We start from the raw sequence: 27,213 nt of genomic DNA on the forward strand, positions 1-27,213 counted from the left end.
GCATGCACATGTGCAATCATGGGGGAGATACAGTACGGCAGTGGACATGTCCTCATCGCTCGACGGCCCAAGCTAGCAAAAAGACGCGCTGCAAGGATGCGCGTCTTATCACCATCTCTCAGCCGCAAGCCTCCGCTGCAAGTTTCAGGTTCCTCGCGGCATGCCCATGACTCCAATCGGAATGGCTCTGGCGCAGGCGTTGGTGATGACGAGTCGCGCCCAGGCCAGACGTGGTCAACTGTGGCAGCAGGCGAGGCCTTTACGTACCGCGCGTCGTACTCAGCTTATTAGATACTAACCTCCAACGCCCGCCCGTCGTGAAGCTTGTAATTGCATCCGCCCTCGTCCTTGTCACTCTTCTTGTTTCTTTTGCGACAGCGGCTGTTGTAGGCGTGCCTTCGTCTCAGTTTATCATTACCCTTGCCGCCACGCTGGGATCACTTTGTAGTGCGTGAACACTCGCCCTTCTCCACCCACACCCACGCCAGCTCCGCATTACCCGCCCGCCAGCCTCGTTGAAGCCGTAGCTCAGAGCAATTCCGCTGAAAAAACTGGGTATTGCGCGACGCCGCAATCATGGACCAGACGACGCAACAGCAAACGCGCCAGCGCGGCCTTAGCTTCCACAGCAACAAAAGTCGCGAAGCGCCCGGAAGTCCCAAGAGCGACAAGAAAGCCTCCAAGCACGAGCGCAAACAGAGCGAAAAGACCCACTACGATATCAATACCAAAGCAAACCCCAACGCCGCCATGGTTGAGTTGCAGCCCAGTATGTCGGCCAACACAAGACCACGACATGTGCTAACAAACCCCCCAGTCGCTGCTGCGCTTGAGAAGCCCACGCTCCAGTCGCTCCGCTCGTTCCAGCACAATGACGGCGCCGGAAACCCCATTGGTGAGTTGTGTTCTTTTGTGCCGTGTGCAAGCTTCGTCGTCTAACTGTGCACCCAGCCGATCCCGACCTTTCCAACCCCACTCGTTCGAGATGGGAACGTCCGCTCGACACGATCCGCTCATTCGAAGCCGCCATTGACGGCGAATACAGACGCCGCGCCCAGTCGATGCGTGTCGACCAGTCCGAGGTCATGAGCACATATGGAAGCCGCCGAAGCAGTTACTATGGCGGCGGCGGCGGCAACGGAGGTGGATACAACGATCAGAGTCGTTTCTCGACCAACAGCGGCTATTTCCCTCACAAGCAAACACAACGCGACAGCTACGTCGACGGCTACGCTCACGGCGGACCTGTTGGCGGCGGGCCGCCGCCTCGCATGCGATACGGAAACCGGATGCAATCCGACCCAACCTTCAACAACCGACAAAGTATGCAGGGTGTATACCCAATGAACGGATACCAGCAATCGCGCGACACGGTAAACACCAATGGCTCAAACGGGAGTCACAGCGACGGTCCCTACTCGAATGACCCCAGCAGCGAGAACAGTTCGATTGAGCGCGGCGTACCCGTCCAGCCACCGCAACCAGACCTGGGCTCACAATACGGCTTCAATGGCTTTGGACGAGGTCCTATCATGGAGGAGCAAGCCGGGCCCGGCTACTTTACACAACAACCGTCGCAAAACGGCATGCCCTCGCAGAATGGCGCGCCACCACCAGTGCCAAAACACGCGACTCCGGCAGCTCCTATCAAACTAGGCGGCTCCGGGCCCCCTGTGACGGAACAAAGGCCGACTACGCTATCCAAGAAAGGCAGCGATGCCGGGGAAAAGAGGAAGAGCTGGTTTAAGAGACGGTTCAGCAAAGACTAAGTCGCTATGCATCAATATTACCCGACTTGGTGCGGGGAAGTTGATGGACGGTCACATTTACCGACCTGCGCCCTATAGAGACCTGTTGAGATGCAGGGGCTAAACGGCAAAGGGTGCATTCTGGCACCCGCCAACGGTGGACCAGGGGTAGTTATGAAAGGGGCCGGATTGCTACGCGACGAACAGAAGGCTTGTTGACCGGCTCCAGTACCCTCTGGTCAGGCCATCCTTTTGCGCATCTGCGTGCACAGCATGTTGGCGTTACGACGGCGTTTTAGGTCTAGGGTTAGGATATACCACCTTTGTCACTCCTTGTAGTTTGGAATTTGCTGCTACAATAGAAGCTCGCTCGCCGAGTCAGCTAGTAATGTGGTAATCATAATCTTGTGATGGACGAAGTTTTGTGTTTTGACCGTGACTATGCTGATACAACGGCTCTTTTTGGTTGGACCTATGATTCCGCTTAACTTTAAAAAAGAAGAGCATTTCTAGCGAACAGAATCAGAAACGACTGGGTCGGACAAGCGGGCGTCCGCGTGAATTCCGTGTCCGGCTATCGAAGCATGAATGATATATGCCTCTTGTTTTAAATACTTGGCATGGCCACAATATCCTACAGCTTCTTCTTGGACTTTTCAGCCTCCTCCCGCATCTCTTCTTGGTCGTCCCGGAAAGCCATGATGACATAGGCTATCAAGACGACGTTTGCCATGAGTGCGGCTAGACCCCCTGCATACGTTGCGTTGCCTAGATCAAATCAGCACTCCTCCTTAGCACATGACAAGGACGGCGCACCCTGAAAGACCCAGTTCACGGTGAAGAAGTAGGTGCCGATTGGTAGTGTGATCATGGCAAAAGTGAAGCTCATCAACTTCCAGATGACAGATCTGTTGTCATGTAAGTCATGGTGTACGTCCATGTACTTCTACTTAGCATTGGAGACGCACGACGGCACAGCCGGAGAGGTGTTGGATGGCTCTGGTGCACCCTTTCCATCGTAGTCGAGAGTCGACTTCTCGCTGGTAACAATCCGTCTAGTTGTCATTTTGAGTATTGTGTTGTCGTGTGGTGTGGATCGTGCATGTGAGCGACAGGCCTCCAAGGCTGGTCCGCAGCCAAAAGCAGTAACGTAATAGAGAGGCGGAGGTCCAAGCGCAACATTTCCAACGCGTAAAGTGGTTCCAACGCGTGAGTGTTTTTGACGAAGCTCGCCACACGCTTTGGCCCTCACTTTGGCTAGATTTCGGCAAGGGCATAGCGAACCATGCTCGTTGCTTTGTCTACTCCCGTCCTCCTTTGTTTGTTTGCCTGAAGGTTCTTGTTTCCTTATCCTCTTCTTGTCCCCGCAAGGCGGCCAAGTCGATTTCCCACTCTCACCGCGCCCGCGCCCGCGACCACGCACAACCAAAGTCGCTATTGTACTACTGGTTACACAATGTATCGTCGCGATCCTATAGTCTCGTCTTCACCACCGCCTACTATATCACGCGCTGCTTCACATGGCAACGACGAAGCCAACGACACCTACGTCACCCAGCCGACGCAAATCCTCGGTGAACGCTCGCCTTTCTTTGCTGCGCCATCTGATAGCACCCAACCTACTCTTATAGTCACTCCGCGCGCAAACAGAGTCCAAAGCACCGTTTCTTCGCAATTGCAAGTCCCGCGCTCGTCGCCTACCCGCTACTCTTCGCCCGTCATGTCGCCCCAGTCGCAACGCCCGTATATGGGCTATAGCAATCCAATGGCGCCGCCTGGCACGAGCTTCTTTCCTCCACAAGCCGTTCGCAAGCCAATCCACGACATTACCTCTGACGACGATCCACCTGTCGAACGCGACCCGGACGAAGAAGAGTCTGAGTTCAGGTCGAACATACCCCTGTCTAAGATTGAGATGGTTTCAATGACGTCGAGAGTTGAGGAGACACCGCAGAAGCCGATGTTCGATTTATCGGGATACAAATACAGCGGCGATGATTCACGGAAACGGCCGTCTGATCGCTACGGTTCAAGTACGCCACCGAAGAGGCAAAAGGCAGTGCCGCAAGGACGTCCTTCGCGTGCCATGCCAGTCGACTTGACCAGGGACGACGAAATGACTCTGGACGATATAAAAGATGTTACTATGAAGCACGCCACGCAACAACTAAAAAACGTATATCACTTACGTACAGTGAAGCAGGTGTACGAGGCGCTGGTCATGAAGAAGGGCAATGTCCAGGATGCTTCCACATACTTGGCAGACCAAGAGTCCGACGACGAGTTGCTTCAACTTCCTCAGTTTGGTGTAGCTCAGCCCAAGTCAAATCCGGTTGTCAAGAAGACTGCCCAGCGTGTATTGAAGCAGCCAGTGAAGTCATTACAGGACAAATACTCAAAGCTGGGAGCAACGCAGACTGCCCCGGTCGTCATTGATAGCCCTGAGAGGGAGCAACCGAGGAAGAGGGGTCGGCTCGTCAAGGGAACAGATAGGAAAGGCAGAGTCGCCTTTTCGCCCTCACCAGACGCTTCACCGCAGCGCCCGCAACCGCCCAAGAAGCAAGCCCCAATCGTTGTCTCTTCGGACGAGGATGAGGGTATTGACGCCGCGCATGTTATTGACGATGACGACCCGGACGCAAGCATGGCGGCGGAGAATAGTTTCGACGAGAAAGCTCTCTTGAACTTCTTCAACACTTGTTCAGTCGAGGCTATGGTTGATCTGTCCGGGCACAAGGAGGAGGACATACAAGAGATATTCCAACAACGTCCTTTTGCTTCGCTCGATGCCGTTCGTAAAGTTCATGCCGACCTTGCACCAGTCGAGAAGGGAAAGAAGAAGGCTCGTAAGCCGCGAATAACAACCGGTACGCGCCTTGTGGAGTCCACCGAGGGTATGTGGAACGCATACTCTACTATCGACTCAGTCGTCAAGCAATGTGAAGTCCTTGGAAAGCCAATGATTGCAGGAATGGCTCGATGGGGGATTGACATTTTTGGTGCTTCGACGGAGGAAGGCATGGATGTAACTAGTCTCGACGATAGCAGCGACACCAGCTCTGCGCGAGACTCAGGTTATCACACGCCGCGGAGTCCCAATGGCAGCGATACGGAGTTACAGAGCGTACGCAAAGCAGCCAGCCGTACGAAGCTACTGAAACAGCCTGCCATCATGAATGATGATATCGAGCTCAAAGACTATCAGGTTGTCGGTCTCAACTGGCTGAATCTTTTGTGGCAGACGAAGACATCTGGTATTTTGGCCGACGACATGGGTCTGGGCAAGACATGCCAAATTATTGCGTTTTTATCGCATCTGAAAGAGCAAAACGGGGGCAAACCTGCGCTTATTGTTGTACCAGGATCGACTTTGGAGAACTGGTGTCGTGAATTTGAGCGCTTCTCAAAGACCATCCACTTTACGCCATACTACGGATCACAAGCAGAGCGCTTTTTGCACCAGGACAGCATTCTTGAGAATATCCGGCAGGGCACGTGTGATGTGATCATCACAACGTACGACCTGACGTTTAGGAAAGACGATCTTGTCTTCCTCAAGAGGTGCCGACCTGAGATTTGCATCTTTGACGAAGGCCATATGCTGAAGAATGCCAACACGATCCGATACAAGAGCTTGATGAAGATCCCTACTCCCTGTAGGATCTTGTTGACTGGTACGCCGCTGCAGAACAGTCTTCAAGAGCTCATGTCGATCCTTGGTTTCTTGATGCCCAAGGTCTTCTACGGAGATCAGCAAGAGGAAGTTCAGGAGATGTTGCAGATTTTGTTCAAACACAAGGCCAAGACTATGGAGAGCGACTCGCATAGCTCTTTACTGTCTGCGCAGCGTATCCAGCGTGCTCGTACGATGTTGATGCCGTTTATTCTCCGACGAAAGAAGGCACAGGTGCTCAAGCATCTCCCGAAGAAGACTTCACGCGTTGAGTACTGCGACCTCACCGATACCCAGAGGACGCTGTACAACGAGCAACTAGCCAAGCAGCGCAAGATTCTCGAGGACCGAGCCGCTGGCATTCCCGTCAAGGATCACGCCAACGTTATGATGAAGCTTCGTCAAGCAGCTATTCATCCTCTACTCTTTCGTCACCGTTACGACAACGATAAGATTCGGAAGATGGCCAAAGCCTGTCTAAAGGAAGAGACCTTTGCCGAAAGCAACCCGGACATCATCTACGAAGAGCTAGAGCTCTACCAAGACTACCAATGTCACCAGCTTGCTTCCAAGTATCGCGCCCTCAAGAAATTCGAGCTCCAAAACCACGAATGGATGGACTCCGGCAAGGTCGCCAAACTCCTTGCGCTACTGAAGAAATACAAGGAAAACGGCGATCGCGCCCTCGTCTTCTCGCAATTCACGTCCGTCATGGATATCCTCGGCTGGGTCTTTGACGACCACGACATCAATTTCATGCGCATGGACGGCTCCACTCCAATCCAAGAGCGCCAGTCTTTGATGGACGTTTTCTACCAAGACGAATCAATCCAGCTCTTCATGATCAGCACAAAGAGCGGTGGTGCAGGTATCAACCTCGCCTGTGCTAACAAAGTCATCATCTTCGACTCGTCGTTCAACCCACAAGACGACATCCAAGCCGAGAACCGTGCTCACCGCGTCGGTCAAACGCGCGAGGTGGAAGTTGTACGACTTGTAACCAAGGACACCGTCGAAGAGCAGATCTACGCTCTTGGCGTGAGTAAGCTTGAGCTAGATAAGATGGTGCAGGGAGAAGAAGGCGAAGATAAAGGCAAGGGCAAGAAGAAAGATACCACCGCTTTGAGCAAAGCCGAGGAAGCCGGTATAGAAGCTGTTGAGTTGATGATGATGCAGCAACTCAAGAGTCCGGAGGAGAAGTCAGATAAAGACATGGGAAAAGGAGATGTCAAGGAGTTGTACTTGGATGGCTTGAAGAAGGCGGGTTTGGATGTTGCGGCTTGATGAACTAGACGGCAGTTGTTCAATGACGTTTTGGTATACAGGAAAGAAAAGTTGGTTATGAGTTGTGGTATGAGGTTGCATGGATGGGGTGTTTAGATGTTTTCGGTCAAAGTACAGTGGTGTATAGCATAGCATTCAGCGTAGGCGTTTTTTTATTTTCTTCGCTTCTTCGCTTCTTCATTGAGACCACAGGGTAGGCTGGGGGTTCTTTCCAAACATAGATTACGTTTCTTTTCGCTTCTTCTTCTTCTTCTTCTAGGATAATTAGGTAGCCGGTAGTACGATTCTACCTTGACACGCAATATTAGACTTGAACCTTGTCTTTTACAACTTCAATCAAGTCACGTTGGGACTAGTACAGTACAGTATGGTGAAAGGATCCCCATTCAATAAGCATACTACATATTGAACAAACCAAAACGGCTACTATACTATACTACATTCTAGTTTCCGTTCTCCCGTTCCCCTTTACCGATCCGAACCCCAACCCCGAAGACGATAAAACCAGTATTAAAAGAGTGGTTACACCAGAAAGTTTACAAGCAAGACCAAAAGTACAAGTTTTCAATGGATGGAATGGATAAGTGTCTGTTTAATCCTTGACACTTACACCAGCTTTACTCGCGTCTTTGGCGGGTTGGGCTTGTGTTTTTTCCTCTTCTTCGTCTTCGTCTTCGTCTGAGCTTTCTTCTTCATCTTCTTCGTCGTCATCTTCCTCTTCGTCGTCGTCCTCTTCTGAGCTTTCCTCTTCTTCTTCGTCCTCTTCGGCTTTGCTTGAGGGGTCTGCTGCTGGGGCTGCTGGCTTAGGTTCTTCATCCTCGTCCTCTTCTGAGGACTCCTCTTCTTCGTCGTCTTCTTCGCTGCTCTCTTCTGTTGTAGCAGTCTTGTCTGCTGCGTCACTCGCTTCCGCCTCTGCTGGTTTAGAAGCCTCGCCTCCTTCGCTCTTCTCTCCCTCGGACTCTTCTTCTGGGCTTTCTTCTTCATCCTTTTTGTCTTCTTCGTCTTTCTTCTCCGTTGTAGCGGCTACCGCAGCTGCAGCGCCCGCGGCACCCACGGCACCTGCAGCAACCGCAGCCTTCTTTGCTCCACCAACAGGCGTCTTTGTCGTTTTCTTCGCATCTGTAGGTTTGGGGATGCCCGACCGGGCTGTCGGCCTGGTGGTCTTGACATCCTTAGCCTTGACGGCCTCCTTGCTCTTTGTATCCTTGACAGTCGTCGCTTTCGCCCTTGGTTTTGCAGCGGGTTTGCCGAGACCGAAGAGACCTCCTGCGGCAGGTTTTCTGGTGGAGGTGGTGGTAGTTTTCGGCTTTGCGTCTTTGGACCCTGACGCTGACGAGGACGCGGTCTTCGCCTTTACATCTTTTGTCGTCGTAGCTTTTGCCGTCGTAGCTTTTGCCGTCGTAGCTTTTGCCGTCGTAGCTTTTGCCGTCGTAGCCTTCACTGTTGTAGCCTTTGCTGTTGTAGTCCTCGTCGTCGCAGCCTTGGCCTTTACATCCTTTGCTTTTGTGTCTTTGGTTGCGGCGGGCTTGGCGTCGGCTTTCGCGGTCGCAGGCTTCGTATCTTTGGCCGCTTCTTTGGCTGTCGTCGGTGTCTGTGGGAGAGGGACTGATTTCGGCGAGAGGATTCCACTGGGGGTCTCTTTCATCGGGCTCTTCGCGGCTGCGACTGTCGGCGTATCTGGAAGCGGTACCGATTTTGGCGAGAGGATACTACTCGGCGTCTCTTTGACCGGGCTCTCCAAGTTTGCGACGCCTGGTGTCACAGGAAGCGGGACTGACTTTGGCGAGAGAATGCCACTGGTCGCGGAGGTTGGGGTATTTGTCTTCTCGCTCAACAGCGGGTTTGTCGTCTTGATACTAGTCGGTGTAGGCTTCAAGCTCGCCGCCTTCTTCGCTGCTTCAGCGCCCAGTTGGCGAAGCGCGAGGTTCGTCTCCGGGCTCGGGATCACGACATTCTCCTTCTTCGCAGCTGCGCTTGCGGGAATGATCGATGACGGTGCGGATACCATGGGTGGCCCAGGTTTCGCGGGGAATGGGGTGAAAGCTGAGGTGACTCCCAGCGCTTCTCTAATCTCATCGTACTCGTTCCATTCTTCAATTTCAGTGATGCCCTGGCTTGTGTGTTAGTCTGATGCGCCAAACACGCGCCGCCATTGAACCTACACCCAAGACATATCCCTCCTTGACTATCAACGGAAGCTTCTTCCCACTGGCTCTCCGCTGGAACAACTTCTTTGCTAGCTCATCTGTCGCGGTATCAACGCCCTTGAACGGAATCTTGTTCGCCCGCAGGATTGTCTCAATTCGCGAGGTAGCAGTGATGATGTGCGAGGACCCAGCAGTCAGCGAGGTGAAGAGATAAATGGTCGGGTCATTGTCGTAGACACTGAGTTCGGTCATGGTTGCAGCTCAATCGGGGGGGAAACACAGGAGAGATAGCTTTGTAGGTTCGCGACGCAATGAGTTGAGAGAAGAGAAAATATACAGCGCAATGCAGCAGAAGCCAATGCAGCTTGATGCAGGCTTATACAGGCTAAAGACGGCGTGCAGCGCTCGTGGTTTCACTATGAAGGGAATGCATGGGAGTCAGGACGATAGCAATAGACGCGAGACCCTGAGCGCGGGGCAGACGCTGGACCCTGGGTCGATGATCCATGAAACCGCCACGGCGGCGCATGCTGCATGCAGGTCACTCACGCACGTCAATTACGAGCTGCAGCTGAAGAAAATGCTTATATTTTTTCATATCAAAAAGGGAAGCGAAGATTACTAATTATCAAGAACATAGGAAAGTACGTCGTCATTCGAAATAAACATTAAGCCAAGGGTGTGGCACCGTTTGAGAACTTGCCAGCAAGGACAGTCATCAGAGCGTCGCTGACTTCGAACTCTTCAAGGACTGCACCAAAGCTGCCAAAAACAGTTAGCCATTAATGTCTTCTTGTAAACTTGTCTTGGCTTCAACATACCCGTAACATCGGACTTTGGCGAGAAGCTCTCCTTTCATGAGCTCAATGTCCTCTTTCGACAGGGTGCGAAAGTTTTCGTTTTGGATAATTTTCGCCCAGGCCATAATGGGCGTAATCTCCCCATCAAGGGGTAGACGGTTGCTGAGGTCCAGCAGTTTCATCAAGTCCGGCATCTTGACGTCCGGCATCTGATGGGGGTACTTCTCCTCTGGGCAGTTCGTGATGTGCGCATCAGGGGGTGCCGTCGCCATGAGCGCATGGCCGCTGATGTTGTCGTCGGCTTCGTGGGCACGTACCATAAGGAATTGCATGTGGTCCATGCAGGGTCGCTCGAGTCTGTCAGACGCAGTCGTCAGAACAGAGCTTGTAATGTGTGATAAGATGAGCGCATACAGAAGTCGAAAGATGACGAAGAAGAAGACGGAGAAAATGACGTAGAAACGTAAGCGCATTTACTGCTGGGGTGGAGGAGAAAGATAGGGCGATCGGTCGTACGTTAGAACGAAGTCAATGCCAATTTGGTCATAGTCCAGTCCGTTGTGCTGGTGATGGTTCGGTTGTTGGGCTTGCTGCTGAAGAGTCATACCCTGGCCGCCCATGCCATCGTGGGAGGCCGATCCGTTGGTTGGTGGTGATGTATAACCGGTTGATGCTGACCCTGGCCCGTAGCCTGAAATGCTGCCGTTGGAACTTCCATACGTGGAGCTGCCGACCTGGCCCATTCCGTTCGTTGGAGACGTCATGTGTTCGAAAGAGATGCCATGCGCCATGAGCAGTTCTCGTAGTCTCCGGTTCTCTTCGGCAAAGGCGTCGCGTTCCCTCGATGTAGTAGCGAATGTGTCCTTTAGGCGGATAACCTCTTGTTCGAGGGCCTTGATGTACAGCTCCTTCCTTTCACGATGTGTTCTTATCAACGAGTTAGTGCCTGAAGTTACGCATATCTGTGCTCATTGTTACCTCTGTGCCTGACGGTTCAGCTCTTGTCGCCTAGTCAAGGCGGGCTTACTATCAGGCTTGGGACCCCTTCTCTTGGGTGGTTGACCATCTTGTTCTTGTCAGTCTTGCCATCATATCCGCGTCATACTTGACAAACCTCTCGTAGTCTTCTTGTCCGTCAGGCTCTTGAAGAAACCAAATTGGGCTAGAGGACTCTTGGTATCGCTGCCTAATGATTGCCATTGCCCTGCACTCTCCATATCCGACGCAAAGCCAGCGAGGCTACCTCTCCTGCTGCTGTCCATGCTCATCTCAGAAAAGCATTCCGAGGGGCGGCGGGAGGCAGCAGGAGAAGGATACTCGTTGACCGCGCCGGGTGGAGGGTAGGTGGGCGCCATGGTCAGCACGTGGGTCTCAGGCCAGGAAACGAAGCGGTTGTGGTGCGCCATGGTATTGGAAGATTATGCGTAGTGCGTAGATGAAGAAAAACAAAAGAAAATTATGTAGATGCGACCTCGGAAAGTGTGTGTGATGAGCGAGCGTGACGAGCTTGGACAGCAAAAGAAAGTAGCCAGGACATGTATATGTACTGTTCCCAGAGCCTCGATGCGATTCAGGCAAGCTAGGTATAGTTCGCAAACTCCAGGTCGTTCATGCCTCGTAATCCACGTCCGGCATGCATACGAGCCGCGAGGCACGTGTGCCACCGTTCATGCTGAAGTTGAATGATGCTGCCTTGACGAGACTGGTTTTGTCTCTGCAGTACGATTCAACGTGGGGCAGAGAGAAAAAGAGCATGAACGGGGGTAGGCCAATAACGCAGCGAGTCCGGGCGTGCCAAGTACAGAATACAGGAGTCGCGAAGCGGAGACAAAACAGAATCAACTTCAAAGTACGGAGATATTAAAGCACTGGACGACGCCAAGAAAACTTACACTTACCACTACCGCTTTGGTAATTCGTGTCCCCAATGGAGGGGTCGGTTTTGATCGTGGTAGCCATGCTATGTGAGCTGCATGGATCAACGCGTACACGCACGCTCGAACCGTTCTCTTCGGCACTCGGTTTTGCGGAGAGGTTTGAAGCGGTACCTGGAGGCCTGTCAGTCAACGTCCAACGACCCCGGTGCACATCTGAAACGTACAGAGTCGGTGTTGTTGGTCGTCAAAGACGTCGATTAGATGGCCACAGCAGCGCGGCTCTTGGCGGAAGAGGGCTTCAAGTCGGAGCACCTGAGGCTTTTGGTCGGGCTCCGAGTCCTACTCAAGTCTAATACCTCGGGCACACGCGTGACGGTGATGGCTGAAAGGTGGGAGCTACCGTCGGCGAGTGAGGGCTGAGGCAGTTGAGACGCGATGGTGCTCTTGGCGTCGCAGATCCGGTTGTAGTACAGCGGACGGGAGTGCGGGCTCGTCAGAAGGGCACTTGGAGACTCTTACACTTACAGGTGTGAAGCTCCAGAGAGTTTACCTAGTAGCTTCCAGGCCGCGACAATGCGCTAACCAGTCGATCCCATCTGGGCTGGATGTCGACGCCACCACAGCCCCAGATAGCGATTTGGAATCTGGCTGTGATCCGGGCCTAAGTTAGCACCTTACGGAGACGCAAAAAGGGTCAATGCACAGCATCGAGTAGCTTTTGCATCTGTCAAGCCCAGTGCGTCTTTGCCTCCCCTGATGTTTAGCGGATTCATGTCTGCGGCTCTGCCATCCACGGTCTAGAGTCCCGAGGTCTGGAGCTGACCGCCACCCGTTTCGTACAGTGGCGCGGGACCGCAACAAGTAACATCCCAGCACCATGCGCAAAAAGAAATCACTGGCATGCAACAAAACATCACCATTTGCAAATACCCATCACAGCGAGTTGGAGACCAAGGCCGAACTTGTTGAGGCCAAACTTTCAACCTTGGCTTACCCGGACAATCCGGGAAAATGTCTCCAGGCTAGGTCCTCGCCATGTCCGCATAGACAGTTCACCGGTAACTAACCGCAGGCCCCTTCCCCCCAAACCCATGGTCAGTAAATAGTTTAGAGTGCATAGTTTGTGGGGCAGCCAATCGCTAGCAATCCGGCTCACATCCGGCAACATGTTTCCCGTCGATCTCTTACGACATTGTCCATGCACATCATGAACCCCGACACACTTCATTATAGGATCATTCTACTACCTACCCCGTTCTGCCTCGACACCATACTGTTCTCACACGGCCTGGACTCCAGCAAAATTTTGTCGCCTACACGTCACTTGTGTCACAAACGTTTAGGGCTTGTCTTTGAGGCTCTGCTCAATCTCCCACTGACTTCCCGTGTCAAGTCAGAAGCAGCTTGATAGCGCCACTGACTTCTTGGCTCTGATGCCCTTCCCCTGGCCTCCTGAGGACTCACAACAGCACGTGATTACAGTATTGGAGGTAAGAGTCCTATTGTTACGTCTCAATGTAGTGGAGGTTGAATCGATGCACACATCAAGATATCCCAAGCTTGTATCGTATCCGTGAAGTCATCATCTCCCCGGCCTGACATCCCCCGCCCATAGCCTGCGATGTCCTACAGTTTCATAATAAAAGCCGCTTCAGCCCGAATGTACCTATCCATTGTTAGCAAAGGTTGGACGTTCATATGTAAGGGTGTGGTGTACTTACGTGAAGTTGCCATTTTTATCGAGCTCAGCACAGAAAGCGGTAATCTCTTCTGAAGAGCATGGCGTCTAGATGTTTGCATCAAGTGCCTGCCAAGCTTGGAGCGACTCGTTGGCAAGGTCTTCGATACGGCTGTATGAGTCCATGCCATGCCGAGTGATAGCGTTGGTCATAGCCTGAACGAAAGGGTTGAGCCGAGCAACGGTGTTGAGAACGGTAGTCGATGTTGTGTCGGCAGCTGTACCGATCTCTGCTCCGACCCAAGTTCCCAGTTGCAGGACTGTGTTGGTATACTTTGCCATCTCAGTATCCGAAATGTGGTGTGACAGAGATAGGAGATAGCTAATTGTGTCCTGTCATTGCCGGGAGGTTGAATAGGTGGAGTAGCAGCAGGAGGCACACGATTGCTGCACCTTCGGCCTGAAATGCTGCCTGGGGCGCTGCTGACAGCGGAGGAAAGTGTTGGAGTCCAAACAGATGAGAAAAGAGTGAGTGATGTAGGATGCTTGACAGCTACAGCGTGGGTAAACACCGGCATACCCGATACTATAGGCGTCTCTGACTCCTACAGCTACATGTGTAAGCTAACGTATCGAGTATCTCATGTCATCGAGCTGACCTACCTAGGTAGATGGAAGTGCGCAGAAAGCACTGGAGTGTAGAAACAGTCGTGTGCTCGAAGTGCGCAGAAAGTACAGGAGTGTAGGAACTGCAGCTGCTAAGCGGTGTGTTCATTGCTTTAAAAATGGCTACGCTGCGTTTGCTGTGGCGAAAATAGCTGTTGTTGCAGCAAACATTCTGCCTTGGCCCGCAAAGTCGAGCCCAATTCCTCAACCCACAACACCACACTCTACACCACACATTACACACCACAAGCCATACGCCAGACCAGCCGTTAAGTAGGGAAGCAACATCGCTCCCGAATCCAGCACGCAAACCCGCGACAATGGCAGACACACATTCACCGGAACGGCTCTACCAAGCGGACTTCGACAAAGCGGCCAAACACTTCGACGACGGTGATATAGAGAAATGTATTGAGTTGACGAAATATAACATGACGTAAGTACCGGGCTGTCCCCTGCCTGGGTGACATTAAATACTTGACATACCAGTGTACAAAGACGACTGTAGTCGCTAGGCACGTCTATTCGGTGCTTACCCACGCCGTCAAGTATTTCATGTCATCCAGGTGCTCCGATCTTTCTGCTGGTGCTGACCTGAAAAGGAATGTCTCTCTCCCCCCTTACTACGTCACCAGAAACTGCATACTCCTTACTAGCGCTCTCGACGACTGGGACGAAGCCGATACTTGGAGGCTTATAGCACAATCATCATACAAGACGTGTTTCTGGGATGCAAAGAAAAGGGATGATGTCCATGCGCTCGAGATACTGGAAGGCTTACGCGGCGAGCTGGACGAGTTGAAGAAGTACAAAGAAGAAGATCTCGATGCATTATATGCCGCGATGAATGACAACGACGACGACATAGACGACGAAGAAGAAGATGATGATGAATACGAAGAAAAGGATGAGAGTGCAGTGGCGGTTGCCGAAAACCAGGACGAGGTGGCAGCTGAGACATGTGAACTTCCTATTCGCTCTATAGGTAAATTCTAAAATTTGATTGTCTTTGCACCAATATTCTGAGCGTAAGTAGACAGTCACTGCTTACTGTCTAGGGCTGGTGCCGCTTCGTCGCTTTGTAGACGTACCTTCTTCGCGCATTATTATGCGGAATAGCAAACTCCGTGCCGACTGCTACCTTGTGGTTAACTGCTGTCGCGCAATATTACATAATATCTTCAAGCCAGAAAACCCGGAATTCGAGATGTCTTCAGTCTTGCAGCACATATGAAGAATAATCACAAGGCTCAGGACTAGGGTCGTGATAGGAATGACTAACCTTCTTTTCCTCAAGATTCATTCGTTCTTATCAGATATTGATAGGAAGGGCTAACATACCTCACATTTCTACGTTGTCGCGCCCTGAGCCCATCGACTCTACCATGTTCACGAACTAGTTAAATACTATCGTCGCCGCATAGCCCTCACTTCTTCAAAGAACCTCAAGCTTCCAGGTTTTGGCAGTTGACCTCTCGTCGCTGAGAACTCTGGTTGATTTCGCCCCCACACTTAACTTAGGTCGGGCGCGTACTCCGACATACTTTCTCGGCTACACTAGTTACATACCGGTAAGCATCCAATAAATTGCTAGTTAAAGCCCCTTTCACCCTCAACTCCTAGTACCAGCCTTACGGCTTGTTGTCAAGGATCTTCTCAATTTCTTCCATGACTTCTGGTGTCAGCTTCGGAAGCAGCTTGATGGCGCCACAGTTGTCCTTGACCTGCTCGACCTTGGTCGCACCCAGGATGACGGTGCTGACATTAGGGTTCTTAGCAGTCCAGGCCAGCGCCAGCTGTGTTGTAGTAGCCCCAAGCTTCTCAGCAATCTTGGTAAGCTCCTTGACCTTCTTGATCTTGGCCTGTCCCTCCTCGCTCTTCAGTGCCTCAACTGAGTTCTTAAAAAACTCAGGATTGGTCGCATATCGACTATCCTCAGGGATACCATCATTGTACTTGCCTGTTAATACACCTGACGCCAAAGGAGACCACGTGGCTTGCCTTAGTCAGCATCATTATAGTGGTAGTGCTGGTGGTTGGGGTGAAGGGAAAAAAAGCGTGACTTACTAGTGCCATATTGGTATTTTTTGTAAAGTGGGGCATACTCCTTCTCAAACCTCTCACGATGGAAGGCATTGTACTGAGGCTGCTCTACAATGGGTGCAATGAGATTGTACTTCTCTGCAACGTCGATTGCTTCTTGGATTTGCTCTGCGGACCATTCGGAGGTACCCCAGTAGTAGGCCAAGTTCATGTTGATAGTCTGTGTGAAGGCCTCGACGATTTCCTTCATGCCAACCCTGAGAATCATTAGTACGTGCAATTGATCTGATAGTGCATGCTTTACTTACTCGGGGTCGAAGCGGTGGGCAAAAACGACGTCGACATATGAGTGGTCAAGGCGCGCCAAGGAGCTCTTCAACCCCTCAACAATGTGCTTCTTGGACAATCCCCTACACATGTGTTAGTCGGGGACTACTAAACAAGATTCTAAGCTTACCTAGTGTTTGGTTCCTTTCTCTTTGTGCCGAAGAATACCTGCGGATGGTCAATCCCAGACAACGCCAAATATCACGTGTCAAGCATCGCCTTACCTTCGTCGTCAAGACATACTCATCACGAGGCCATTGCAACTCCTTGAAGGCCTTGCCCATCTCAATCTCGCACTCTCCCGCAGCATAGATCTCGGCAGTGTCGAAGAAGTTGATGCCGTGGTTCCAGGCTTCCTGCATGCAGTCCTTGACAATTGAACCCTTCTGAGTTCCTCCATATGTCAACCAGCCACCAAGGGAGAAGACCGAGACCTTGAGACCAGCAGGTCCCAGGCGGCGGAATTCCATATCCCTTCGAGCTCAATTAGCTTGCTATATTTATCCCGACTGGACCAGAGAGGCTTACTTGGGGTCAAACTTGCTTTCTACAACGGCAGACATATTGAAGTGTTTATGATGAGTTGTTTGGATAGATATGATGTTCAATTGATGGAGATTTCAATCGTTGTAACAGAACGCAATGAGGGGCAGACACAGCACGGCAAGTAATCAGGTGGGGTAAAATGGATAATGGCGCCTCCTCGGATCAACACCATGATGTCAACAGTCAACCCGATTGCAAATCTGGAAAGGCGAGGCCGGCGTTACGCGGGAATAAGATGCAACGAGCCGCTGGTGATACGTAAAAGGCGGCTCGAGGGACTTCAGCTTCCGCACCTGTAAATTTAGCTCAAGCGCCGAGCTGAACTGCTGAAGCGCTGGAGAGGCGCAGGTACAATTTCCCTTGCGTGCTGTGTAAGCGTGGCGCATTATCCCCTGTCGCATTGTTCGTCTGTCTCTCACTTGGAGATCTGTCATCTCCACCAGCATGTGTCTACCAAGAGCGCATCGCCACTCAACCCACCGTCATCCAGCTCTTTGATGGATGTCGGATGTCGCGAAACCACCACTTAATCTTATCATAGCAATGGCAGAAGCAATTCTAACTCCTGACCGACGGTATTGGCAAAGCTTGTTCTGCCCATGTTTCACGTTTCAGAGCTGAACTGCACACAGCCAATCATATCCGCTGAACGCGAGTTCACGTGCGGGCTTCATCACCTCGCGGCGCGATGATTGGTAGTGGACGTTTGTTAGATCTGGATCAGGCCAACTCACGTTCCTTGGATCTTCCGACTACTCCTTACTAGAAATGCTGATGGCCAGGCCACCCAGAGGAATGCATCAATGTGCGCACGCCTATATTTTAGCCTCTCCCTGCACTGCTTTACACTGCCTCCTCACGGTCTTTATCCCCTTTATTTAGATCACTTGATTCTGCTGGGCTGAACCAAGTCTCATTCACCAAGTCATTCATTAAAAAGCACTGTGTACCTTCGTATCTTCAATAAAGCTACCTATCAACTTCTTCCCAGCATTACTTCTACACTGTTGCAAACATAGCTTGATACTATATTTCAGCTTCTACAAATTACCAAATCCACCAACACCATTCCCCACATCAACATCATGGGTTTCACCAAGAACATTCTCTTCGCCGGCGCCTTCGCCCTCTGCGCTTTCGCTGCACCTGTTCCAGACTGTGACGAGACCCCAAACGCCGAAGTCACGGGCTCGTTGACTGCAGACAACCTCATCGCCATCGCACCCGCAACCGCATCGTGCAGCGGCGCAAGCTTCCCCGATGAATGCGCCACCGCATCTCAAGCTGCAACCGCGCTGAACAAGGCATTTTCCACCTACAAGATTACTTCAAAGGGCGAAAAAGCTGCCATCATTGCCTACGAGATCTTCGAGAGCGGTGATTTCAAGTACAAGAAGAACCACTTCCCAGGTCGCCCCGGCCAGGGCACAAGGAGTAAGTCAACCCCCATTTGTATAATTTTGTGAAAGTTCATAGATTAACGTGTTCTCCTTTTTAGTGATGGCTATGCCAGATTACGTCGAGCAATACGCCACCAGTGTCGCAGGTCCAGCCGCAGTCGCACAGGCCAAAGCCGCAGGCGGAGATGCTGGCAAAGTCGCTATTCTCGATCTTGTCAACGGCGACGATGAGAAGAGCTTTGGTAGCGCTGCTTGGTTCGTGAGCAATGTTTGCAGTGCTGGTGTTCGAGCTGGCCTTGCGGCTGGCACCCTGGATGGCTGGCACCAGTTTTTGAGCGCCTGCGTCAATACTCCTTCTGATCCTACACGCGATCCTGCCTGGAAAGCTGCTATTGCTACTATCCAGTAAGCGTTGTAGTTTGTGCGTGGTTTCTTTGTTTGTGGGCGTTGTGTCCTGGCGCGGACGGGCTGTGAAAGCCACTTTACTTCTTTTCTACCCTTGTATGTATGCTTTGTCGATGTTGAACGAAATTTATGAACCCTGTTACGTCATTCATGCTTTGTTACAATTTCTGTCCTGGGTTCAGCCCTGGGGATGTCTTCCAGCATAAGTGATGTCTCCCCTTTTGAACCATGCTCCCGACGTGTAACAGGCAATACCTTGAAGCGCCGTTCATCCCGAAATAAACTTCAAGACCGACTTGTACAAGCCCCCCATCATGCTTTATTCTTCAAAGACCGATTGTGAAGGTGGCGAAAGGTCAAATAGAGGCGTGACTGCGACGTTGCAAACGTATCGGCCCGATCGTGCTGGCTGAGCTGATGAAAACATAAGATGTGGATAGAAAGTATGGTTGTGGGGGGTGGCATTTCGCCCAACAAGGCAATGCTATTGTCTTTATTATTGTTTATCGAGTAAATGCGGCTCTTATGAATGCCGGTAGATTTGAGTAATACAACAAAAGAACAAAGTGACGACTTGTCAAAAATTCCTGTCTTGATCAACAAAAGAAAAACCAGTCTCTTGTTTCATAGCGGCGAAACTTCTGCAAAAGCAGCAACATCCTCGCTTGCCATCCTCTCTCCACACTCGGGGCACGAACAACCCTCCCAGCCATTGATATCCACGCTCTGTCTAAGCCAGCCTTGCATGCATCCCGCACAAGTCGCCGGTTCATGCCAGCAATTCGCCGTGATCCTTCGTTGAACAAATTCGTAAACGGGCCTGCTCGTCTTGCACAATATACATGTGCGTTCTATGGCTGGAGTATTGCGTCGCGAGCAAGGCCGCGAGCTTGGTGGTGTTGCACGCGGGCTGATGGCTACATCCTTGGTGTGGCGTAGTTGGGGGGCTGTGCATGTCACCCCTGGCGAGGGGACGGCGATGATGCTACTGCGGCGCGAGTGCCACGATACAGGGCGCACCTGTGGCATGGTCTCCACACCCGAAGACATTGTGTTCAGGGTAAGAGGGTTGCCACTGCTGCGCCGTCGGTCTGCAGTTACGGCGGGACTTGGGGGAGCATTGGCCCAGGGAGCAAAGGGCGCTGGTAGAGGCGCGTCCAAGTGTGTGGGTGGGAAGTCGGAGGGGGTTAAGGTTGGTGTCGGAATGAGATCGACTGTTGACATGCGTTTTGGCGTTGATTCCCGACTGGAAACAGCCTCGTAGTGTTGTAAATTCTCTGCTGTCAGGTTCATGCGTCGTAAATCGTCTACGACCATGGAAAACTTTGGCTGATCTTGTGTAGCTGCTGACTCCCTTCTCTTTGCGCTGAAATTCTTCAATGCTTGTGGTATTGTTGACCATCTGTGTTTTATTTTCTTCTCTGGTTTGCTCTTCTCCTCGAACTGCTCAAAAACATCCCGACCAGTGTTGATCGGAGTCGCCGATGCTGCCGACCATGCCGGCAGTGGTGACAATGTCGGGGCCCCTGATGTTGCGGGTGTGGGGGGGCCAACCTCATCATCTCCGAAGCGCTGGTATACCATATCATTTTCAATATTCTCTCCAGCAACTGCTTTGGCCGCACTGCCAGGCACAGGTTTTGACAAGTTGTTGGGATAAGTGTTGTTTCGTAATCCTCGCGAGGAGGCAATTTTACCACCGGAACGAACGCGAGGGCGAGGCTGATAAGTTGCATAGGAGGTCGGACGTGGGCGTGGCGGCAGTGGTGGACTGTCGAGGGAGGTGAAGCTGTCTGGTTGATATGATGCAGGCCGTTCTTTCCGTGCTTCTATCGCTTGCTGTGTGGGGGGATACGTATATGCCACAGGATGTACTTGTGGATGTTCGCATTCGCAACTGCCTCGCGAAGAGATTCCACCTCTGGTCCTGTCTAGACTATCCAGGTATGACGATGCGGGTCGCTGGCTTGATGTTTGAGGGCTCAATGTAGATGGTGAAGCAGTCCAGTCTGGCGATAGCAGATGTTGTGCGTTGTACGATATCGGACGTGTGAGTGGCTGGGGTCGTCTCCTCATTGAAGATGCGTCGATGTTTGAATTTGGATCTGGATTTGGAACAAGCTTCTTCAAAGTTTCCTCGGGGTTGAAAGATGATGTCGGCCTATCCGGGTTCGTCCATTTGTCCAGTAAATCAAAATCGCTTTCTTTTGTATTTTCCTTGGGCGCCTCTTCCTTCAACAGCACGGGTTGTTCTTTAGCCTCTTCCTTCAACACCACAGGCTGCTCCTTGACTTCCTCCTTTTCTTCCTCTCCGCCAACCACCTTTGAATCTCCGTACATTGGTCGTTCTAGCCATCGTGTTGTAACAGACTTTTCGCGGTGGATACTTCTCAATACATCGTCAGAGTCTGCAATCATGCTAAGCATGCGCTGCGCTGTTGCGGGATCCCTCTTGATTGGGCGTGGATGTCTCAACAACGGATGTACGTCATCTTGAACATGACTCTGCGCCACAGCCGCCATCTTAAAGTCGTTCAGGCGAAACGAGGGGGCCCTGAAGGATTAATAACGACAACGTATGAGGTTGGGGATGAGACGAAGGAATCGGCATGCAAAAGGCAGTAAATCAAAGAGGCAGGATCGACCCCTCGCAAGGACGTGGGACAGCGTCCGCCCATTATCAATTTGCCGCGAGTCAATGGGGCCCCGGCACGGTACGAATTGCCTGTGTGGCTGGCAGGCAGCACAAAACCGATCTGTCCGTTTCGAGCCCTTGCGTAGAAAGCCCGCAGCAGCGTAAATCACCGTTAGCCTGGTTTGTATGACACTGCGCCATCGATTATTCGTTGCTAGTGCCCGTATTGCAAGTGATAGCTCGGCGGGTTGGGGTGGACCACGGTGAGACATATTTTTAGAACCAGTAGCCCCGGACGTATTCGCGAACATAGTGCAACGCTTATGTCAACGAGGGAGAGCTTTTACTACAGCTGCGAGTGGATGAGATCAGGTTACGAGGTGAGATGCTGACGACGCAGAGACGATCATGTTGGCGGTGTGGTGTGGGCACTGCAGCAGAGAGTCTTTTCGCCATGGCTGGCGCAATGTCGAGTAACGACCATGATCAGCGAGCCACCTGCCACATAATCGCATGACGAATAGCACCCACTGCACTGCTGTGCCAATGCCAATGTTGCAGCTAGTGTCTCGGGTGGGGTTCTACAACTTGTGGTTCTCAAAACAAAACCACGAACCAGCGCCTGGAATGCAAAACTAACTTTGCTGACGAGAGAGATGGGAGCTCGCTCCGTGTTCAACCCAGCGTGGAGGAAGAGGCGTGCAGCGTGCATGGTGTGGGCCGAGTGCCACTAGGGCACCAGGAACTGTAGGCTGGGCAGAAGTAGAAGGCCGACTTTTGCACATCTTCCGGAGATGATGCAGCACACCTTCAGGCTTTTCGGGTCGATCCCAGTCTGCTTTGGCTCGACCTGCACGCAGACTCTGCTATCAGTAAGCTGATGCTATGACCCATTGTAAGCTTCAGTGATGTGGACATTTCATGAGACTTGAACACGAGGTCAACCCGTGCAGACCAAAGGTAACGCGCGACACACTGCAAATGCAGACGCCACCGCCGTTGAACCGGCCATGCATGTGAGACACGCCCAAGGCCTTTGGTACGTGGCTGAGTGCCGGAATTCGATATATTGCAAGGCGGTTGGGTCCTGCCGAGGCATGGCAGGCAGACAGCTAAGTATGTCGCGTGACTTGAGCCAAGCTACATAGCCCTGCATCAATATCAAATGTCCTCGAACTTTGGGAATGTGCGATACAATGTCGTGACAGTTCTATGCATATCTGTGATGCCCATGTCCCAGAGTGAGCACGTGATGAGAGGAGAGAGATGGCGGAGGTGACTAACCAAGTACGCTAATACTCAACTGGACGGCGCTAAGCATGGCATCACGAAACTTTGGAGAGCTCACAGGTCGCCATCCCCTCACCCACTCGTACCCAACCAACCCCAATCGTCAAACAACCTGCAGCAAACATGGCCGGGCCGCGCGCAGGAAAGTCCAGGGCCAACGGCGCTGCCAATGGGGACGCGTCCAATAACAAACAATCGCTTGCAGAGGCAAGTGATAAGGAACTCTATGGCGGCAACACCGGCGACTACGTGAGCTCCATCGCCGTCGACGAAGCAGACGACGACATGGAGGATGTCCAGCTGAACGGCCGAAGCCTAGTAGGTCAATACACCGCGTCAAAGGAAATGATGAACGAGTTTGCACACGGAGATGCTGGTGAGGCCGACATCCTCGACAGTCGCGAGAAGCAAGCGCAGATCGCGTCGCGCGAAACTGACTACCAACGTCGCCGATTCGATCGCGCACTCTCGCCCTCGCGAGCCGACCCCTTCGCGGAAGGCGGCGAAGGTGCTGGCCAGTCCTACAAAGACGTCATGAAACAGCGCGAATTTGAGCGTGAGGAAGCTCGTGTTCAGCGTCTTATAGAAGAGAAGGAAAAGTCGGGGGGCAATCAAGTTCTAGACCACAAGGCCACGCTCAAGGACGGCGGCTCACCACCTCCCGTCGACGGCGATAAGACCCCGCCCATTAAGAAGACTCGCAAGAGGAGACGCTGGGACGAGGCTGCCGACGAGAGTGAAACAGCGGCGATCAAGGAAGACGACAATGAGGGCACCAAAGTCGAGTCCGAGCCGAAGAAGCGTTCACGATGGTCACCGGCAGTCGAGGAAACCAAAGCTCCCGAAGCTGCCGCACCAGCACGATCACGCTGGGATACCACTGCGGTAGCCCCAGCCAGCGCTGCTACGCCCGTTCCCACAGCAAATGGGGCTGCCGTCACCCACACGTTCGCATTCGGCACCGACATCTCCAATCGCAACGCACCCCTTTCCGACGAGCAGCTGGACATGATGCTTCCTGGTGAAGCTGAAGGCTACAAGGTCCTCGAGGCACCTCCCGGCTATGAGCCAGTACGACGACCAGTCGGTGTAGTACCCCAACTTCCGGCGGGATACCAGGGTTTCCTGCTACCAGAGGCTGACAACAGCTTGGCCGCCATGGGCAGGCAGCTGCCAACAGAAATCCCCGGTGTGGGCGACTTGCAGTTCTTCAAGAATGAGGACATGAAGTACTTTGGAAAGCTCACTGACGGCGCCGATGAGAACGAGATGACTGTGGAGGAACTCAAGGAGCGCAAGATCATGCGACTGCTTTTGAAGGTCAAGAACGGAACACCGCCCATGCGAAAGACGGCACTTCGTCAACTTACAGACAATGCCCGGCAGTTTGGCGCAGGTGCGCTCTTCAACCAGATCCTTCCACTTTTGATGGAGCGCACATTGGAGGATCAGGAACGCCATTTGCTCGTCAAGGTCATTGACCGTGTCCTTTACAAGCTTGATGACCTTGTTCGTCCTTATGTCCACAAGATCCTCGTCGTTATTGAGCCTCTCCTTATCGACCAAGACTACTATGCTCGTGTGGAAGGTCGAGAGATTATTTCCAACCTTGCAAAGGCCGCTGGACTTGCTCACATGATCAGTACAATGCGCCCGGACTTAGACCACCAAGATGAGTATGTGCGAAACACCACTGCTCGAGCTTTCGCAGTAGTCGCATCCGCCCTCGGTATTCCTGCGCTGCTACCTTTTCTCCGCGCTGTTTGCCGGTCGAAGAAGTCGTGGCACGCACGCCATACCGGTGTGAAAATTGTACAGCAGATTCCCATTCTCATGGGCTGTGCTATCCTACCTCATTTGAAGGGACTTGTGGAGTGTATTGGCGAGAACCTCAACGATGAACAGCCAAAGGTCCGCATGGTCACAGCCCTTGCGCTTGCCGCCCTGGCTGAAGCTGCCAGCCCTTACGGTATCGAATCTTTTGATGACATCCTCAACCCGCTCTGGACCGGAGCTCGCCGCCAGCGTGGCAAGGCTTTGGCATCTTTCCTCAAGGCTGTGGGCTACGTGATCCCGCTGATGGACGAAGAGTACTCTAACTACTACACCAGCCAGATCATGGAGATTGTCATTCGCGAGTTCCAGTCACCCGACGAGGAGATGAAGAAGGTTGTGCTCAAGGTCGTCTCGCAGTGTTCCAACACAGCGGGTGTCACTCCCGTATACTTGAAGGACAATGTTTTGCCTGAGTTCTTCAAGCACTTCTGGGTCCGCCGTATGGCACTCGACAAGCGTAACTACCGCCAAGTTGTTGACACTACCGTCGACCTGGCACAGAAGGCAGGTGTTGCTGAGATCGTTGGTCGTATCGTTAGCAACATGAAAGACGAGAACGAAGCATACCGTAAGATGACTGTTGAGACCGTCGACAAGGTCATTAGCACTCTAGGCGCGCACGATGTCGACGAGCGCTTGGAGGAGCAACTCATTGATGGTGTGCTCGTTGCTTTCCAGGATCAGACTATCGAGGACCCCATCGTTATCGACGGTTTCGCCACGGTCGTCAACGCGCTCGGTGAGCGTACCAAGACCTACCTTCCACAGATTGTTGCAACCGTTCTTGCTCGCCTCAACAACAAGTCAGCTACAGTTCGCCAGCAAGCTGCAGACCTCATCTCGCGGATCACGTTTGTTATGCAGAAGTGTGACGAAGACCCACAGCTGATCAAGCTTGCTCAAGCACTCTACGAATACCTTGGTGAAGAGTACCCCGAAGTTCTTGGTTCCATTCTTGGTGCCCTTCGCGCCATCGTCACAGTCGTCGGCCTTCATGCCATGCAGCCCCCCATCAAGGACCTGTTGCCCCGCCTGACACCTATCCTACGTAACCGACATGAGAAGGTACAGGAGAACACCATCGACCTTGTCGGTCGTATCGCTGATCGAGGTGCAAACTACGTCAACCCTCGTGAATGGATGCGTATCTGTTTCGAACTTCTCGACATGTTGAAGGCTCACAAGAAGGGTATCCGTCGTGCTGCCAACAACACCTTCGGTTACATCGCCAAAGCCATCGGTCCCCAGGATGTACTGGCTACACTTCTCGGTAATCTTCGAGTCCAGGAGCGTCAGTCCCGTGTCTGCACAGCTGTTGCCATCGGTATCGTTGCTGAGACCTGTGCGCCTTTCACTGTTCTTCCTGCATTGATGAACGAATACCGCGTACCGGAGCTGAACGTGCAGAACGGTGTACTCAAGTCTCTATCATTCATGTTTGAGTACATTGGTGAGATGGCCAAGGACTACGTCTACGCTATTACACCACTTCTGGAGGACGCTCTCATTGACCGAGATCAAGTGCATCGTCAAACTGCTGCATCAGTAGTCAAACACGTTGCCTTGGGCTGTGTTGGTCTTGACTGCGAGGATGCCATGATTCACTTGCTCAACCTCCTCTGGCCAAACCTTTTCGAAACTAGTCCACATGTCATTGACAGGATTATTGAGGCCATTGAGGGTGTCCGAAACGCCGTTGGCACACCGCTCGTCATGAACTATGTCTGGGCAGGTCTATTTCATCCCGCTCGCAAAGTTCGGCAGCCGTACTGGCGGATCTACAACGATGCGTACGTCCAGAACGCCGATGCGATGGTCCCGGCTTTCCCGGCTTTCGATGAACCGGAGGTGCGCAGGCACGAGCTGGACATTTTCATCTAAAGGTAAGTAGTTTCCCATACTTATTTTCTCGGACATCATTGCCGGCCAGCGTTGCTTTTTGTTTTTATCTTCGGCGGTGAATTGACAAGGGCTTTTTTTCTTAGCTTGAGAGGTCATGGGACGACGTATTCAGGGAGTGAGTGGACTTGCCGGCACTGCTTATCATGTACATCACACTAGGGCTGGGTCGGACGGAGTACATTGGCGTTCACAAAGCACGATGATCAAGGACGTGTGAGTCAGAGTCACCCACCGGTGACGATTTTCTAGTAGGGACCATTTATGGTAAACAAAAGGATAATTCACAACCACCTTTCCACGCTGATCACCCCTAGGTTTCGTGAATTTGATGCCGTTTACTTACGTTGCTCGTTTGTGTAGTGGAGGTAAGTCTCTTGCTTGTTGCGGCGTGTACTAAGCTTTGCGAGAGTGTCGATCGCGCCAGCCGGTTACTCCAATTACACAAATCAGGTCGGGATAAGTATGTCTCATCTCTTCGGCTTCATCTTTCGTTTGTCAATGTGTCTCTCTTGTCTCCTTCCGTGTGCCCACTCTTCTCTACGCTCCCGTCACGTCCACCTTCGCAACCACCCATTTCCCAGACCCTTTATCCGACCAGAAGAGCACACCACAATACTTGTCAATATCCGCCAACAAGATAGGTATATTGCACTGAACACCACCAATCTGAGTGAAGCCTGTAGGCATCCCTGCGCTATCTGAAGCTGACACAAAGTCAATATGGTTCAGTACTGACTCATGACTTCAAAACTGCCAAGATTTGACGTGATCTTGTCAATTAAGCGGATGATGATTTGTAAAGGAATTGCAGAGTAAAGATGTCATGGTTCAACACTAGATAGATTACGCAATATGAATTGTTTTCACAATCCAGGCCATGACACGCTGTGATGAATACGAGTGAACTATGCGCGGGTTTCATTTCGTGGTTTGGACAAATTCTCTCCTTTTTATTG

At 52.1% G+C, this 27,213-nt stretch overlaps 11 protein-coding genes across 11 annotated transcripts; 4 read left to right on the forward strand and 7 right to left on the reverse strand.

The window, feature by feature from the left end:
* Nucleotides 1-576: 576 nt before the first annotated feature.
* PtrM4_136440 (DUF2406 domain containing protein) lies at nt 577-1,769 on the forward strand (the record flags this gene model as incomplete). Its single annotated transcript, XM_001938295.1, has 3 exons — nt 577-769; nt 818-895; nt 952-1,769. 3 exons carry the CDS (start codon nt 577-579, stop codon nt 1,767-1,769), a joined length of 1,089 nt encoding a protein of 362 aa, XP_001938330.1.
* Nucleotides 1,770-2,382: 613 nt separating this feature from the next.
* Nucleotides 2,383-2,814, reverse strand: PtrM4_136450 (VMA21 domain containing protein; the record flags this gene model as incomplete). The annotated part of the gene is made up of 3 exons (XM_001938294.2): nt 2,383-2,516; nt 2,565-2,656; nt 2,717-2,814. 3 exons carry the CDS (start codon nt 2,812-2,814, stop codon nt 2,383-2,385), a joined length of 324 nt encoding a protein of 107 aa, XP_001938329.1.
* Nucleotides 2,815-3,204: 390 nt separating this feature from the next.
* On the forward strand, nt 3,205-6,705 carry PtrM4_136460 (HepA, Superfamily II DNA-RNA helicase, SNF2 family; the record flags this gene model as incomplete). Its single annotated transcript, XM_066109304.1, has 1 exon — nt 3,205-6,705. One exon carries the CDS (start codon nt 3,205-3,207, stop codon nt 6,703-6,705), a length of 3,501 nt encoding a protein of 1,166 aa, XP_065960226.1.
* A 592-nt stretch (nt 6,706-7,297) lies between these two features.
* PtrM4_136470 (Treacle multi-domain protein) lies at nt 7,298-9,104 on the reverse strand (the record flags this gene model as incomplete). The annotated part of the gene is made up of 2 exons (XM_001938292.2): nt 7,298-8,815; nt 8,868-9,104. The coding sequence occupies 2 exons, from the start codon at nt 9,102-9,104 to the stop codon at nt 7,298-7,300; spliced, it is 1,755 nt and encodes a 584-aa protein (XP_001938327.2).
* Nucleotides 9,105-9,520: 416 nt separating this feature from the next.
* PtrM4_136480 (uncharacterized protein) lies at nt 9,521-9,972 on the reverse strand (the record flags this gene model as incomplete). The annotated part of the gene is made up of 2 exons (XM_066109305.1): nt 9,521-9,614; nt 9,674-9,972. The coding sequence occupies 2 exons, from the start codon at nt 9,970-9,972 to the stop codon at nt 9,521-9,523; spliced, it is 393 nt and encodes a 130-aa protein (XP_065960227.1).
* Nucleotides 9,973-10,125: 153 nt separating this feature from the next.
* Nucleotides 10,126-11,611, reverse strand: PtrM4_136490 (bZIP-1 multi-domain protein; the record flags this gene model as incomplete). Its single annotated transcript, XM_001938291.2, has 4 exons — nt 10,126-10,579; nt 10,631-10,718; nt 10,767-10,838; nt 11,551-11,611. The coding sequence occupies 4 exons, from the start codon at nt 11,609-11,611 to the stop codon at nt 10,126-10,128; spliced, it is 675 nt and encodes a 224-aa protein (XP_001938326.2).
* Nucleotides 11,612-13,315: 1,704 nt separating this feature from the next.
* Nucleotides 13,316-13,549, reverse strand: PtrM4_136500 (uncharacterized protein; the record flags this gene model as incomplete). The annotated part of the gene is made up of 1 exon (XM_001938289.1): nt 13,316-13,549. The coding sequence occupies one exon, from the start codon at nt 13,547-13,549 to the stop codon at nt 13,316-13,318; it is 234 nt and encodes a 77-aa protein (XP_001938324.1).
* A 1,955-nt stretch (nt 13,550-15,504) lies between these two features.
* Nucleotides 15,505-16,806, reverse strand: PtrM4_136510 (Tas, oxidoreductase (related to aryl-alcohol dehydrogenase); the record flags this gene model as incomplete). The annotated part of the gene is made up of 6 exons (XM_001938287.2): nt 15,505-15,869; nt 15,941-16,173; nt 16,225-16,326; nt 16,374-16,411; nt 16,468-16,717; nt 16,772-16,806. 6 exons carry the CDS (start codon nt 16,804-16,806, stop codon nt 15,505-15,507), a joined length of 1,023 nt encoding a protein of 340 aa, XP_001938322.1.
* A 1,068-nt stretch (nt 16,807-17,874) lies between these two features.
* On the forward strand, nt 17,875-18,598 carry PtrM4_136520 (Protamine-P1 multi-domain protein; the record flags this gene model as incomplete). The annotated part of the gene is made up of 2 exons (XM_001938286.2): nt 17,875-18,223; nt 18,288-18,598. The coding sequence occupies 2 exons, from the start codon at nt 17,875-17,877 to the stop codon at nt 18,596-18,598; spliced, it is 660 nt and encodes a 219-aa protein (XP_001938321.1).
* Nucleotides 18,599-19,218: 620 nt separating this feature from the next.
* Nucleotides 19,219-21,117, reverse strand: PtrM4_136530 (Herpes-BLLF1 domain containing protein; the record flags this gene model as incomplete). Its single annotated transcript, XM_001938285.1, has 1 exon — nt 19,219-21,117. One exon carries the CDS (start codon nt 21,115-21,117, stop codon nt 19,219-19,221), a length of 1,899 nt encoding a protein of 632 aa, XP_001938320.1.
* Nucleotides 21,118-22,642: 1,525 nt separating this feature from the next.
* PtrM4_136540 (U2 snRNP spliceosome subunit) lies at nt 22,643-26,236 on the forward strand (the record flags this gene model as incomplete). Its single annotated transcript, XM_001938283.2, has 1 exon — nt 22,643-26,236. The coding sequence occupies one exon, from the start codon at nt 22,643-22,645 to the stop codon at nt 26,234-26,236; it is 3,594 nt and encodes a 1,197-aa protein (XP_001938318.1).
* Nucleotides 26,237-27,213: the final 977 nt, after the last annotated feature.

The sequence above is a fragment of the Pyrenophora tritici-repentis genome, chromosome 8 (assembly GCF_003171515.1).
Source record: "Pyrenophora tritici-repentis strain M4 chromosome 8, whole genome shotgun sequence".
NCBI classification, from domain to species: domain Eukaryota; kingdom Fungi; phylum Ascomycota; class Dothideomycetes; order Pleosporales; family Pleosporaceae; genus Pyrenophora; species Pyrenophora tritici-repentis.